The sequence below is a fragment of the Vicugna pacos genome, chromosome 10 (genome assembly GCF_048564905.1).
Source record: "Vicugna pacos chromosome 10, VicPac4, whole genome shotgun sequence".
In the NCBI taxonomy this organism is placed as follows: Eukaryota; Metazoa; Chordata; class Mammalia; order Artiodactyla; family Camelidae; genus Vicugna; species Vicugna pacos.
The window spans coordinates 50,722,092-50,737,287 of record NC_132996.1 but is presented as its reverse complement, the minus strand read 5'-3'; the positions used below and the strand labels follow the sequence as shown (position 1 = coordinate 50,737,287).

Here is a 15,196-nt window from a genome sequence, read left to right as displayed (position 1 = left end):
ATATTGCTGGGAGGATAATGATACATTTTATTTGAATTTTTTTTTAGGATCTTGGAATTAACCCCTACAGTTTAAGAAAGTAGTTCCCAAACTGTGTTCTGTGGAAGCCTGGGGTTCCATAAAGACAGACTGGAGCCACTGAGAAGGAGGAGAAGGAGACACTGCTTCTATCAGAGCAACTCTGTCTTTGTAGGTTATTGCCTTAGGTTGGGTTCCCCCAGAAGCTGGCTCTGTGATGATTTAAGTAGAAGTGGTCTATTTGGGAGAGGGTTCCAGGAAGCACAACTTGGAAACTGGGAAAATGAGAGAGGGAAGGGAAGGAGGCCAATAAAGGATGTGATTCAGAGCAGATCAGTGTGTCAGGCACTTGGAGCTCAAACTCACTACAGAAGTGTGGGAGACAGTTGTTTTAAAATGTAGTTTTCATTATTATTCACGTACGGTAAAAATCTACAGATCAGGAGATGACTGCCGTTGAAAAGACAGCTCGTATACTCACAAATCTCAAGAGGAAGGGGCACGCCTCACCACGGAGGGCCACATGGGAAGCACCAGGGTCAGTCACGAGGCAGAGGGAGTGAGGAAAAAACGTGGGCAGGAGCCTTTATTGTGGTTTTCACAGGAAAGAACTGGCAAGGCAGGGTAAGCAGGCTTAGGAGCAGTTTGCTTGAATGATTTTGGCAGACTCTGGGGGCATGGGAGCTGTCCCTGTTTGTCTAGTACTGTAACAGGGAAGAACAAAGCTGACTCTATATTGGATGTTTCTTTTCCTTTAACCTTTGTATTGTATTGCTTTCACTGTAAGTTTAGAATGTTGCCTACAGCCTGAAACATACAGGATGTAGGCTAGCCCATTCTCAAGGCTCTGACCTTTAAAGGTATAACACCTTTCCATTCATACAGAGACAAAAAGTTGCAGAACAGAAAATAGTATTTGTCTTATTGGAGGTTTACAGGAACATCATGACTTGACCTACATGGGCAGCTGCAAGAACAAAGGGATTTGGCACCAAGAAGTTTGCAACAACCAGCCACACCCCTTCCTCTTTTAGTACAAAAGCAGCCTCAATTCTTGAGTAAGATGGTTCTTTGGGACACTAGTCCACCATTTTCTCAGTCTGCTGGCTTTCCAAATCAAGTCACTATTCCTTGCCCCAACAACTTGTCTCTCAGTTTATTGGCCTGTCATGCAGTGAGGCAGTACGAGCTTGCACTTGGCAGCAGTACCTGGCCAGGGTGATTTGGGCAGGAGGGGTTGGGGCCCAGAGTGCAAGAGCCCTGTATGCAGCAGGCAGCTGGGTTCTGGCTTGTTTGGTTTGTGTATGACAGGGGCACTTGCAGGGGAGCCTTTACTATCTCTAGGAATTGGCTAGACAGCCCTGGGATGGGCAGTTTCACCAAGGGCAAGGCCCCAGATGTCAAATCATCAAATACAGAAACCAGAAAACGTGGTTATTACAACAGTGTGGAGTTCTCCTGCCAGGGGTATTTATCCATCAGTGCCCATCCATCACTGACTACGGCTGCTCAGAGAACATTAACTACCTGGCACTTCTAGTGGGGAAGCTCATGTTGGATGCTCACAGTAAGAAGGATGCTGCTGGCCTATAGAGCCCCCCATCCCTCCACTAAGGGGACCTGTGGGTTTGTTTGTTTGGTTTTTGGGTTGGGGGGAGTGGTTAAATGAGCCTTTATTAGAAGACTGTAGCAGTGTATTCAAAGAAGATGGCCCTACAAAATAAGGATTTTTTTTTTTTTTTGGTGGGAAGAAGTGATTAGGTTTCACTTATTTATTTTTTAGAGGGAGTACTAGGGATTGAACCCAGGACCTCATGGATGCAGGACCTCGTACATGTTAGGCATGAGCTATACCCTCCCCCCACCCCCGAAGGATTTTAAATTAAATCCCTAACTGCGTGGATAGGAAAACCAGGGCTGGAGCTGAAGGGGGGAGTGGTGTACCCCATCTCCACACGTGTGTGCGTACACACATGACACACTCACACCTGCACAGGGCTTGTGCCTTGCAGTGGCTGGGTCACTGAGAGCAGAACCTCTAGAAAGTTGAACTGTGAAGAGCAATTAACAGGTAACTCTGCCCTGTGAGGACTGGTAACACACAGTAGGCAGCAGTAGACAAGGCCTGGAGGCAACTGCACCGAGTGACAAGAATAGCGCCTCCGAGCTTCCTGAGTCTCTGTCACTCTCCTCTGTTAATCTTTCCCTCCCCGTCTCCATCTCTTGCTGACCCCATCTCCCTTCCTACCCCCACCTCACCTGACTTGTGTTATCCCTTCTTTTCCCCTTAACTGGTCCAAAAAAAATTATTTTTGGTGCTTTAAGGTCATCAGATCATTTCTTCAGCAGACATTTACTCAGAACTGACTCTACACTCACAGCATCAGCAGACCATCAAAGGGCCTTGAGAATCTGGCCCGACCTTATCAGGCAGTGGGGAGGCCCCCCCCCCGCCGGAAAAAAAAAGTTTTGTTCATTCTCCTTATTAAACACCTTAACTGAAATTTTCATTCATTTCTCAAATAATTTCCAAGCGAAGTTCCTCTTACTTGTGTATGATTTTTGATTCATTTTCCAAGAGTCAGCAGGAAACCCAGGAAAAACAGCTCCGCACTCCAGTCTACAAAAGACCCCTGGAGCAAAAAGTCTCAAAGCGCAAAGCAAAAGCTAAAGCCCCCAGCTCCCCCTGCATAAAATCCACATAGTTTCTTCTCTTTTTTTCGATAGTTATCAACACGGGACACGTGCTTGTGATCATGGTCACTGTGTGATTTTAGATCAAAAGCCTGTCATCCCCACCAAGCCTAGACAGAGGCCTGGCACATGAAGCCTTGTTGAGCATTCATTCCTTCTTTTCATTATTGAGAATAAATTATGCTCATTCCAGTCACAAAATTTATCCCCACCTCCCAGCTTGATTTTGTGGCTTCCATCCAAGCCTGTCACACAGTCATTTTGGCTTTTAATAAATACTCACCCAGGCCAGGAACTGTCCCGTCTGCACCCCCGCCCCCGCCCCCGCCCCAGCCTGTGGAGGGCACATCTGCCAGAGCTACGAGATGGGTCAAAGCCAACGAGCTGCTGCCAAGGAGCACATGTATTTGAGAGAGATGGTCTCAACCCATGAGAATGCGTCTGAGGAAGTGCTTACGTGGGGGAGGGGGGCAAAGAAGAGAGGTGGGCCTGTTTAGCTGTGCTAACCTCTAACCCTCTTCCCAGTAGGTGAGGCACTCTCTGCTGAGTTAGCAACAAAGTCTGGAAGGAAGCCAATTCCAACCCCCAGGCCTAGCCCTCCCTTGCGAGGCCAGGCCCCCTTTCTCGACTCTTTCAAACACCCTTTGCACTTGCGAGCCACAAACTTTTGGGGTGGTCCTGGCCTTTCTCTCCCCTCAGATCTTAAGTTCCGCAAGAGCAGTGACTGGGCTGTCCCGCCCACCATGCTGAACGAATGAACTCGTGACGGTATTCATGATGGTATTCGGCACTGCGTATGGCGCCCAGTACCAGTGGCTGGCAACGAATGTCAAACGAATGAGCAAGTCTGTGAATGAGAGAGAGGAACCCAGCACGGAGGCCTGAGCGGCCACGCAGGAAGGACTCCCTGAAGCTGAACGAAAAGGCGAGGCACAGAGTTTGCTTTTCTCGCACAGGAGCCACTGAAATAACCGGCAAATACGACGTCCCTTGATCTGGAAGCTGCTTAACCAGCTGGATGATAATCCTATCCTCACTCAGCTCTGAAACAGCCACTGGTTTGAAAACGTCATTAAGCTAAAGGACAAATATGGTTGTTTCCACAAGTTTTTTTTTTTTTTTAAATGGCTTCAATTTTATTCTTTTCCAGGCTTATGGCAGGTCAGCGCGGCCGGGACCAGCACCCCGCGGAGATGACGGTACTACGGTAACAAGCAGATCCGGAGACCCGGACCGTATCGCCCAAGGCACCCGCTGCCATCAACCCACCAACAGCACAGCGACCTTGAGAGACTCCCGTAGAGACTGTACCTGCTTTTAGCTTCAGTGAACGGGGCACAGAGTTCTGGGTCTGGATCCAAAACGTGCTCGATTTCCTTTGGGGCTTTCTCGTACATCTTTTTCCTTTCCGTCTGAGCCTTGCTCGCCTCCACCGCGGGGAAGTCGTAGTACCCCTTCCTCTTGGCCTTGAGGCGCAGCTTGTTCCGATAGTGCTCAATGTCCGATTTCTGCTTCAGGGCTTTGTTCACCTGGGGAGACAGACAGTCTCAGGCCCACACCCGACCAGCTCTCTGATGGAGAGCTTTCATCAGAGGGTCACAACTCCAGGAAAAGCCATCCTGGGCTTCTCCTCTGGCCCACTGAGCCAGCCAGACGCACCTGCGTCCCGTTCCAAGACCAGCGCCTTAGAGTGGGACACAAACAGCGTGGGGCCTGGCGCCTGCCTGAGTCAGCTGAGACCTCCCGCCAGGCCCCCTCGCCCATCTACTCAAGTCCACGCAGGCCTAGGCCTGACTCTGCACTTTTAGCTTTGTGGTGTGGGCCTTAATTTCATGCCTAAACCCGTTTGGTTCCCCTGGGTGGGAGACTCTGACTTGGCAGCCCAGCTAGACTTGGTGCCCTGACTTTAGCTCCAGCCCTGAGGAGCCCAGTGGCCTCCCCTGGCCATTTGGCTGGTGTCCAGCTGGATAAGACAGCTAGTTCCTGGTGGGGTTGAGTTGGAATGAAGGGGGTGGGAAGGGGGAGCAGACAACCTACTCCCAAGGTCTCCCCACTCTCCCACCCTTTTTTCAAGAGCTTATTTTTGTCAACCTATAGCTTTCTTGAAAGGTAGGTAATTTTGAAGGCTTGCACGGCCACCACTGCCAAGCAGTTCCTGCTCACCTGTCAAAGATACAGACAGATGACTGTGCTAAATAAACAACAAGTGATAAGGATGTTACACCCACAAGCAGAGCTGAATGATGAAATCTGCCTGACACTGAGTGACACGATGAACCACAAGTGCTGTCTATAATCAGACTTGAATATATCTGTATAATCACGTATCGTGTAGAGAGCATTTTTATAGCTGTGATCTTAAGGGACAAGCATGGAAAGTCTGGTGAGTCTGGGGATGACTTCCACGTGATAGGTGAGGAAACTGAGGCCCCAAAAGGTAAGTTAGTAAAGCTCGGAGCTGGCAAGTAAGAGTGAGAGCTCCCCTTACAGGGTCCATGATGCGCAGTCACTGAGTGTGAAGTCTTCTTAACCTTCATGACAACCCGCAGGGCAGGTTATTTCACTCTCCATTTTACAGATGAGATTAAGGAACTTTCTCAAGTCCCACAGACAATCAGAGGTGGGGCCAGGGTTTGACCCTGGATGAAGTTCAGAGTCTGCACAGTTAGCCGCTAAGTACACTGCCCTTCAGAATGAGAGGACAAAGGAGTAAAGAGGGTCCCAAATCTCAGCCCCTGGACTGGCCAGGGGAGTGGCTGGGGATTGGGGTTGGCCTGGCCTTACCAGAGCTGGGTCTTTCCAAGTGGAAGATGCCCAAGACAATCGTTACCTGGCAGTGCATCACAGCTGGATGCAGAGCTGGCTTCCCTGAGACTCCCAGGACACAAAGAAGCTTTCACATTTCTCTAGCCAATGCCAAGGGCAGAGGGGTGGCGGGGGCAGTACAGTTGTCTTAACCCCTTTGCGTCCCTCCTGGACTCGAAAGTCCCCCAGGTATGGAGGCCCCACAGCCTGGAATGCTGGGCTTCTGGCCAATTGGGCCCATGAATCCCTGACTCACTGTACGTGCTGCTGACAATACTTGATTAAGCTCTTCTTCTGAAGTCTCTTCTATGTCGGTAATTAACTTAAAATCTGCCAGAACATCAAGACTTCAAAAACTAAGGCCGGGCAGTGTTCCCTTCTGCTGAGGGAGCCGCTACCCTCTGCTCCCCCAGGTTCCCCACACTGTCACGGGCAAGCATGGGCACAACGTCCCCTCTTGAGCCAAACTTACTTGTCTAACACAGGGGAAGAATCTCCTAAAGTTAATCTCTCTCTTTCACTCGTTCATGAAACGTTTACCAGAGATTACTGGGTTAACAAGCAAAACACATGTGGGAAGATAATTCTCTGGCTTTCAGTCATTCACATCTTAATGATGGAGCAGCACAAAGCTGTGGTTAGGGGTGTAGGTTCTGGAGCCAGAACCAACTTCCTGAGTTTAAATCCCAGCTCTGTCTTTCCCTAGCTGTGTGACCCTGGGCACATTACTTAATGTCTCTGTGCCTCAGAGTCTTTCGGTCTCCCTCTTAGGGCTGCTCTGAGGATGGCCTGAGTTCACCTACACAGCATGCTTGCAACATGGCCGGGCACTGAGAATGGCTTTAAAATGTTATTATTGTTAATGTGGGTTGTGCAGGGTTCCTTTATATCTAAGACTAAGGGAGAGGCAGCTTGACAGAGACAAGGGGAAGGGGCACGAGCAACTCTGGGAGCACAGGGCACTAAGGTGAGCAGGCTTGGGTGGAGTGGGGCAGGTGGGGGTGGGAGAGCTTTGGGCTGAGCAAAGCCCAAAATCATGGGGGATGGTGTAGGGGCAGGAGCAGGGCGTACAAAGGAAGGCAGACAGGCAACAGGCTGCCCGGAAGTCTTAGAACTTCTCTTTTCCTTCCTCTCGTGAGAGTCATCTGGCTGCATTCTTTCTGGTTCTTGTTTTAGGAGGGAAAGAGGAAGGGGCAAGAAGCAGGTGATAACAGTGCAAATCAAAACCTGGGAGCTGGGAGGATTAGATACCACGCATTAGCTGTGTCTACTGTGGTGAGAGTGTGGTGTTTTATAAAAGCCCGTCTGGGGATGCACGCAGCTATCAGAAGGCACGAGCCTGAGTAACTATATTCCATTCCTCTAAGATAAGCTCCCAAATGCCAGGGACGTGCTTCTATGTGCAAGTAGAGATTCCAGTCTTGACAATCCACACTGCTAGGTCATTCTAGCAACAAATTCACCCAAGGGTACTGCATCTTTAGATGCCTTATTTTCACTGCATTTGAAGGCTGCATCTTTAGATGCCTTATTTTCACTGCATTTGAAGAAACATAAACTGGGGGACATATTTTTTTTCTAACTATTGCAAAGATCTCCCCAGCCAGGATCCTGATGATGTCTCTAGGCTAGTAGTATCTCCCAAGTCTTTGTTTCCTCATGTGCTTTGTCACTGAGAAAACTAGTAAAGAGAAGAAGCTAGCATGGCATCCCATTTCTGGAATCTCTCCCAAGACAACATTCTAAGAGAAGTTCAAAGCCAGAGATGAAAGTCAGCATCGCTAGTAATCAGACATATCAGTATCCAGGACTTCCTGATACGATGGGCACATCACTCCCGTGGTTACGCCCAAAATGCATAATCTCAATCCCATCATAAGAAAACATCAGACAAATCTAAATTGAGGGACGTTCTCCATAGTAACCGGCCAGCATTTCCAAAAGCGTAATGGTCATGCAAGACAAAATGGTCACAAAGAATGACTGAGGAATTCTCCCAAACTGGAGGGGACTCAGCAGACAACTAAATGCCATGTGGGGTCTTGTATTACATTCCAGAACAGAAAAAGGACAATAGTAAGAAAACTGGTGAAATTCAAATGAGGTCTGCACATTAGTCAATGGCATTGTACTAATGTTAAGCTTCTGGGTTTGATCATTATTCTATGGTTACATAAGATGTTAACATTAGGGGTAGCCAAGTAAAGAGCTAGCTGGGTAAAGGAATTGTCTGTGCTATCATGGTAACTCTTTTGTAAATCTAAAATTATTCCCAACATAAAAAGTTTTTAAAAGTCATGCATGAGATGATTCACTGTAGCGTTACTTATAATAACCAAAACCAAACCAAAACTAAAGACAGAAAAAATGCCTGGAAGGTTTGAACAACGAGAGATTAGTTTCCCAATCAATGGTACACCTAACTCAACCAAGTCATTCACAGTGATCATCAGAAAGACAACAGCAATACAGCAGATGCTTAAGATACAAGATATAAAGTTGTCTGTATATGATGAGATGCTAAAATATACACGAGTTTGCTCAAAAGCTGGAAGAGAAGGTGGAAAAAAATGAAAATGGAGGATATGTTCGGGTAGTGAAATTACAGTGATTACAGTGATTTTTCTCTCTTATTTTGGGAACTTTGTATGCTGTTATTATGTTGTTTTCTTTAAAGTAATCTTTAAAAGAATTACCTGTAATTCATAAAAGGAAAATTTATGGCTTTGCAGCTATGCCTTTTTTCACTTAAACAAGCTGCCCATAAGAGAAGAAGAAGGAAAATTATAAGACAATCTTTCTCAAATGCCACAAGGCAGCAAATTACAGAGAACAGTTCAGGGCTCTTTTCCAATCCAAGTATCATCAAGGTCTATTCCTTTAACTACCAAAATGTAACATGTATCCATTTCTGGACAGGAAACATGCTCCTCTGTTCTCCTGTGACAGGCTGATGGGTCTGGCAGAAAAAGGGAGTGGTAAGTTAGATTTAGCCCAGAGCTGGAATCTGTCCCCATGACATTCACATTACTAAGTTGGGATGAAAGGATCCAGGCATGGCAGCCATCGCCTGGGGCCACACTGGACAGAGGGCCTTAATCCAGTGTAGTTCCTAGTGCCTTAGTGATAACCTCAGAGGCCTCTAATCACTGGGCTTGTGTGTCTGGTGTGGCAGAACTGTGCCCAGGGAAAGATTCAGTGGCTGTGATTGGCTTTCAGAAGATACAGTTTCCCAAATTATAGGACCAAAGGGTATAACGTACATGACCAATGAATCCTTGCTCACTGGCTGACTAACGATGATGATGTACATGTTGTATGCTAGGTCTTTACATATATTAGATATATTAACACAGTTGATCCTCTCAGCACTCCCACTGGGCAGATGGAGACACTGAGGCACAGAGAAACTAACCTGCTTAAGGCCACACAGATAGTATGTAGAAGAGCTGGGATTCAGATCCTTGCAGTGTGGCTGGAGAGTCCATACTCTTTCAAGCTCAACACTCTTTTTCACTGATGGGCCACAATGAGTCAAAGAGAGGGGGGAGCACTAGACAGGGAGCCAGAGGGCCTGAACACTGTGTGTGACAATACCCTACGGTGTGACTTTGAGCAAGCCACTCGAACCCTCTGGCTTTAGTTTCTTTGTCTAAAAAAATGAGGAGGTTGGAATAGCAATGCTCTCTAAGTCCAAAACCAGTTAAGTTCTTTTCAAAAATCGATGAACCTCAACCCGTCACACCTCTAGATAGCTCAGTCGTTCTGCACAGAAAATCAGAGGAGCTTGCTAAATCCGTCTGTAACCGGCTCTTACATGTGGCCTGGATGAGGGATGTGGACACACCACTGAAGTGCGTTTAAATACCTCGCTATATGGGGCCATGGCATGTTCCTAGAGGTGCGGTGGGAAAGAGACCTTGAAACTTCGGAAATTTCCCACCTGTTGCCGGTAACCATAGCAGGGTATAAACAAATGAAATGAATAACAAACCTGACAGCTTAACCACACAGAAAAACATAAGAACGCATATGCACATATGCATACACATGCAGGTTCCATATGCATGTTCTTAAAGGATCATAAACCTCTTCAGCCCATGGACCATTTTGCTGCAGATGATGAAGAAAGAGCAGATAATTTTTATCCAGCTTACTCTCTTGCTCTCCCCTAAACTGCTTCTACCTATCTGTCCATCTATCTCCATCCATCCATCCATCCATTTTTCTTTGGTGAAATCATCTTTTCTCCGGTTACTAATTTTTTTCAGACTTAGGAAAATTGATTAGCATCGGGAAATCCATTGATATCCTCCTAGAAGCAGACAAAGGATTGTTTCAAGCTTGCTCAAAGGAGTAAAAGCCTAGATAGTGGGCCACATCCCTGTCTGTATCTTCTCCCGTCAATTCAAGTTCCTCCCGGTTCCACTGTAGCTGACATCCCATCATGAACAGTTTAGGAGTGTCCTCAAGGAAGGCAGTGGCCTGTGTGTGTGAGGGGTTGGGGAAGTGGAATTTCTGGTGTTTCTCTTTATAACTAGTCTTTAAAAAGTCCTCTCTGGGCTTTGTAATGAAGGCAGAACATGCTCCAAAATCATCACCCGACAAACTGGTTTTGGGTGACTTGTGCCCTGATTCCTTCTGCTGAGACCTGCGCACGCAGAGGTGAAAATGACCCACAGAGCCCCACACACCTGGATGCAACCTGCACCCAGTCGTCCAGGTGTTGCTCCTGAGCCCGCACTGGCCCTCAGGTGCTCACCTCGCCGTTGAGGACCGCCGACTCCTGGCTCCTGTCCGAGGTGGGGTGCACCACGGGGAGGGCTGTGGGCTTTATTCCGATGAGCTGCACAGACCCAGAAGACGTGTCAAAGGGATCGGCGGCCGCCTTGCCAGAGTTGTCAAAGAGGACTGCTCCTTCCTCTTCGTCACTTGCGGGCACTGAAGCACAACAGAAACACATTGATTTTTTGGTATTGGGGAGCTACACCCTCATGGGGGGCGGATTTATGCAAGGCTCACAGTCTAAGGACATCACTTTACTCAAAATGACCTCGGGAACAGCGGCGTCTGGTTCTGTGCCAACGGCTCACTGCCGTGCATGGGTTTCCCTTACATTAAGATCTAAACTATTCATCTCTCCACTGGTTTGAATTCAAAGCATAAAAACCACTTTCAACACTGTGACAAGATACATTTGGAAAAAAAAAAAGGTAAATTTGTTCTCTTTGAGTTGGAGATGGGGAAAGTGCCATTTGGCCAAACCTGGAAACTCTTCCTAAAATATGCCAATCACGAGAATAACAGCATTCAGGTCCGTCTCTGCCACCAAAGCCACTGGTGTTCGCACCATGAGTCTTTCCTGCCCAACCAGCCACAGTAATTGCAGCTGAAACTTTTTTTTTCTTTTTAATGACTGACTGCTTCTCCAACGATTAGGGCTTTGGTTTTTTTCATTTGTCTGAAAACAAAAGGCGGCTAAGAAACAGCCACCCGAGAAACTGATTTAAAGCTACAGACAACTCCCCTAATTAAGTAGAGTGACTCCCACCTCCACTCTGTTAAATTAATTGTCCCCTTTGACGAGTGACTCTGCTGTGACTTCTGAAAGAAGCAGTCTGCCTTGTGCCTCCACGTCTAAGCTGACAGAGGAAGTGCCAGGGCCCGCGGTATCTTGCTGATTTCCTTGTTCTTAAAGCACACTCCCGTTAAGCAACTAAAAGAACGACAGTTTATTCAGCCTGGCTTGGTAAGAGATAAATTAAGCCTGTTCAGACAACCAAACCAGCAGGCAATTTAGGAGCAAAATAAGTGTTATATAAAATATGAATGTAATAGAAGTGTATTCATCTTTCCTTCTGTCTCAAGAGATTGGATGTCATTTAAATTATTGAGGAACACATAGTTTGTATCATTCTGTCACTTATCATCATCACAGAAGATTTGTCAAATTAAGCCAAGTAAATTGTTATTTTACAATGTGGCTAAACCACCTCAGAGTCCAATCATGGGTTACAATTGGAGTATTTTTTTGGTTCTGTGGACTTCTTTGCACATAGCAGGCCACCAAAAAGCCAATGACAGAGGAAAATCTCTATTCAGATGTGTTTCCAGATGCACATATCTTTTTAGAGTGTAGTTTTGCTGGGCAATTCTTGCTTGCTAGTCATTACCTTCCACTGGATGACTGCTGTGAAAGCCATCTATGGTAGCCAGCCTCCAAGATGGCACCTAGTAATTCTTGCCTCCTGATATTCACGGCCACAGTGAATAGGACTAACCTGTGTAACCAATAGAGAATTGCAGAAATGGCAATGTATCGATTCCAAGGCTAGGTTATAAAAAAGCATTGTCACTTCCACCTGCTCTCTCTTAGATGACTTCTTACCCTAAGGAAAATCAGCTGCCACATTATGAGAACACTCAAGCAGCCCCATGGAGAGGTCCACATGGCAAGAAACTGAGGCTCCTGCCAACAGCCATGTGAGTGAGCCATCTTGTAGGTAGGTTCTGCAGACCTGGTCAGGCCTTTAGATGACCACACCCCACCCAGACCAACATCTTGACTGCAACCTCATGAGATACTCTGAGCCAGAACCACCCAACTAAGCCACTCCTGAATTTCTGACCCACAGACATGTGAGAAAATAAATTTAGATCATTGTTTTTGGTTGCTAGGTGTTGGGGTAATTTGTTATGCAGTGATAAGTAACTAATACATCTCCTAAACAAGCCTCCTCCTCTGAGCTTTCACTCTTGTCCTCCTACCTCTAAAATACATACTCCACCAGCAGCCAGGATGAATCACCTTTTCAAAAGGTAACCAGATCCCAGTATTCCTCTGATCAGAACCCTTTGAAGCTTTCATCTCTCTCAGAATAAAACCTAGAGTCTTTACTGCGACCTACAAGGTCCTGTACCATGTGGCCCTGGCCACCTTGATGAGCTCATTTCCTGCCTCTCCCCTGAGCCACTCTGCTCCAGCCACAATGGCCTTCCTGAACACAGCAGGCTTGGTCCCACCTCCAGGATTCTGCATTTGCTATTCCCTCTGCTCAGAATGTTCTTTCCCCAGATCTTTATATACCTAGTTCCCTCTTATTTTTCAAGTTGCAGCTTAAAAAAGACTTCCCTTGTCCACCCATCTAAGATAACCCACCTCTTCATTCTGTTATATTCTCTTCATCACACTTACTGCTATTGACTTGTATTGATTTAATGCCCCCGCTCCTGCCTCTAGAATGTAAGCTCCATTCTTGCCCAGCTTTTTAGAGGCTGGTGCCTTTAACAATGTCTCACATGCAGCTGGCTCTCAGTAAGATTTGTGGAATAAATCAATGAATGAAGGAATGACTAAAATTTCCTGACTTGGTAAGGGAGATATTGTTAGTACCAACAGAACCAGTAAACTTGCACAAGTTAAAGTCACACTTTCACTAAACCATTCAGAGGTTGAAGAGATGACACTCAGCATTTTTATTGCTCTGGGTTGTAACACCCTCACTCCCCATCCTGCAGACAGGGCAAGGGGTGGGATGGGGGAAGCATAACTTATAACTGAACAGAAAAAGGACACCCTGGAAACTGTACAAATTGAAGCTCTTTTCCATCCTCGCTCTCAAGAAAAGTCATATTCAGATTTACACAGTAATTCCTCTAGGTTTCTTTATGAGAAAAATGGTTATCTTCCCCTCAAAAAGACTGTATAGAAAAATACATTAAAAGGCATTGCATTTAATATTAATACATTAAAATGGTATGTGAGCACAGTAGGTTCGTGGGAATATTTAAAACATAATTTGTCCCTAAAGAAAAAAGTGTGCAACAGTGAGTGCTAAAGAAAAGGGCCACGGCGAAACTGAGAAAATGCCCAAGAACGTCACCACATCATCAGAAGTAAATGCCACCAAGCATCTATCCCGTATCCATTTGTGTTTTGTTTGCGTCGCTGGCTTCAACTTCAATAAATCAGGTTGGAAAGGGAGATGTCATTCCTCCACGTTTGAATTGGCATGGGGTGAACCCTCCCAATTGAGGTGGAAAATGCTCTCCAACCAAACATGTTCTTTTGGGGGGAATCTTTATTAAAGTTCAAAGACAAATAATCTATGACTAGAATCACTGTCTTCTGGTGTTGCTTATCAAATAAAAAGCAAGTCTTCATCTCACTGGGAAGGAAAAGAAAGAATAAAAACAAAGTGTTTTGTTTTTTGGAAACTGTTTTTGAGCTAATATCTCTCACAAATCCTCAAGGGCCCCTGCTAAGAAAGTACTGATTCATCCTCCCAGTCCTCCTCCTGCCCCATCTGCCCCATGACAACTGGGAGGCACGGTCTCATTAGATTCGGAAGCCTGGTTGCGAAATCTTAGTGTCTTAAAGGAAGGTGCACCCTTCAGGATTTATGGAGGGTCTTTCTTCTAACTGACTGAATGTATAAATACACACATTATGTTCACACCTGGAACTCATTTTTGACTTTCCTGGAAAACACTTTTTTTAAGGTGACATTAGTTTTGGTTCACAAGTCTAAGCGTCTGGATTTAGCTGAGAAAATGCCAAATTGTTTTGTTTTTCAAAAATTCTAGCTCTCACATCTATCTATCTTTCCTACTTATATTTAAACATCATCTTGAAACAGACTCTAAAGCTGCTTGCAGCTATGGTAACTAATGAGACCATGAGCTACAAGGACCACCATCCCCACCCCCCACACCCAGCATGTTGCTAATAGGATAGAATCTTCCTTTTGAAGTTCTTATTTTCACCAAAAAGTGGAAAATTAGAAGCTACAAGTGCAACATACCTGGTGAAAAACAGGAAAAGTTTTAGAAGGACAGCCTGGTACATGAACATTTATTAATTAATCCTAGTGACTCTAACCTGTAGGATGGACACTGAGCCATAAAACAACAGCATCTGACTATTTCATACCAAGGGAATAATCTACTCTCAGAGGCCACTTTTTGCAAGCTGACAATGTGATGGAAATACACCTTTTGGTTTTTCCACAATTCCATTCAATGTTATTTCTTCCCTCCCTCTCTCCCTCCCTCCTTCCTTCCTTCCTTCCTTCTGATCATCTTCTAATCCCATAAAATACACTATTGATGTTTTCGGTGAACTCTAACCTAGTGTTATAATAAAGTGGAGCCCTGTGATGAAAAAGGACAAGAGTCGGTTCCACTGAAGGCCCGTCCTCGAATTCTGATGTGCTTCAGCATTTGTTGAATTTTACATTAAAGGAGTTGGTCCTGTTGTTTCTACCTGAACATTTCAAAGCGAAACCAGTAGTGAAAGAGAAGTGACCAACTGAAAAGTCACTGGGTTTACTTTTGGCAAAAATAAAACACAACAAAGCACTGTAAACTTGGAGACAGGATGGCTTTTTAATAAAACAAACACATGAAAACCTCAACCTGGTATAGTAATTGCATTTTATTCATGCATCTGGCTGTTGCTATTTCTGAACCTGATATTTAAATAATCAAAGTGACCTAAACAGAATAAGGAGGCAGGCAGAGAGGGTGGAAAAACAAGAAAGGGAAGGTCAGTGGGAACATTTAGAGCAAGTCAGCATCTCCCCAGGAGGGTGGGGAGTGATGGGGGTCTGAAACTGGCCCCGCCCCCTCCGCTTTCACAGATTAAATGCAGAGGAGGGAGAAAGGCATCATCTCGTGA

The 15,196-nt window shown here is 45.8% G+C and overlaps 1 protein-coding gene across 1 annotated transcript in view; it reads right to left on the bottom strand.

The window, feature by feature from the left end:
* The window catches only part of KIAA1549L (KIAA1549 like), a 239,186-nt gene that overhangs the window by 42,483 nt on the left and 181,507 nt on the right, over positions 1 to 15,196 (bottom strand). The window contains exons 14-15 of the mRNA XM_072969762.1: positions 10,280 to 10,458; positions 4,024 to 4,241 (exon numbers count right to left, since the gene is read on the bottom strand). Coding sequence (XP_072825863.1) covers positions 4,024 to 4,241; positions 10,280 to 10,458 — 397 coding nt within the window. The remainder of the gene's footprint in view (positions 1 to 4,023; positions 4,242 to 10,279; positions 10,459 to 15,196) is intronic.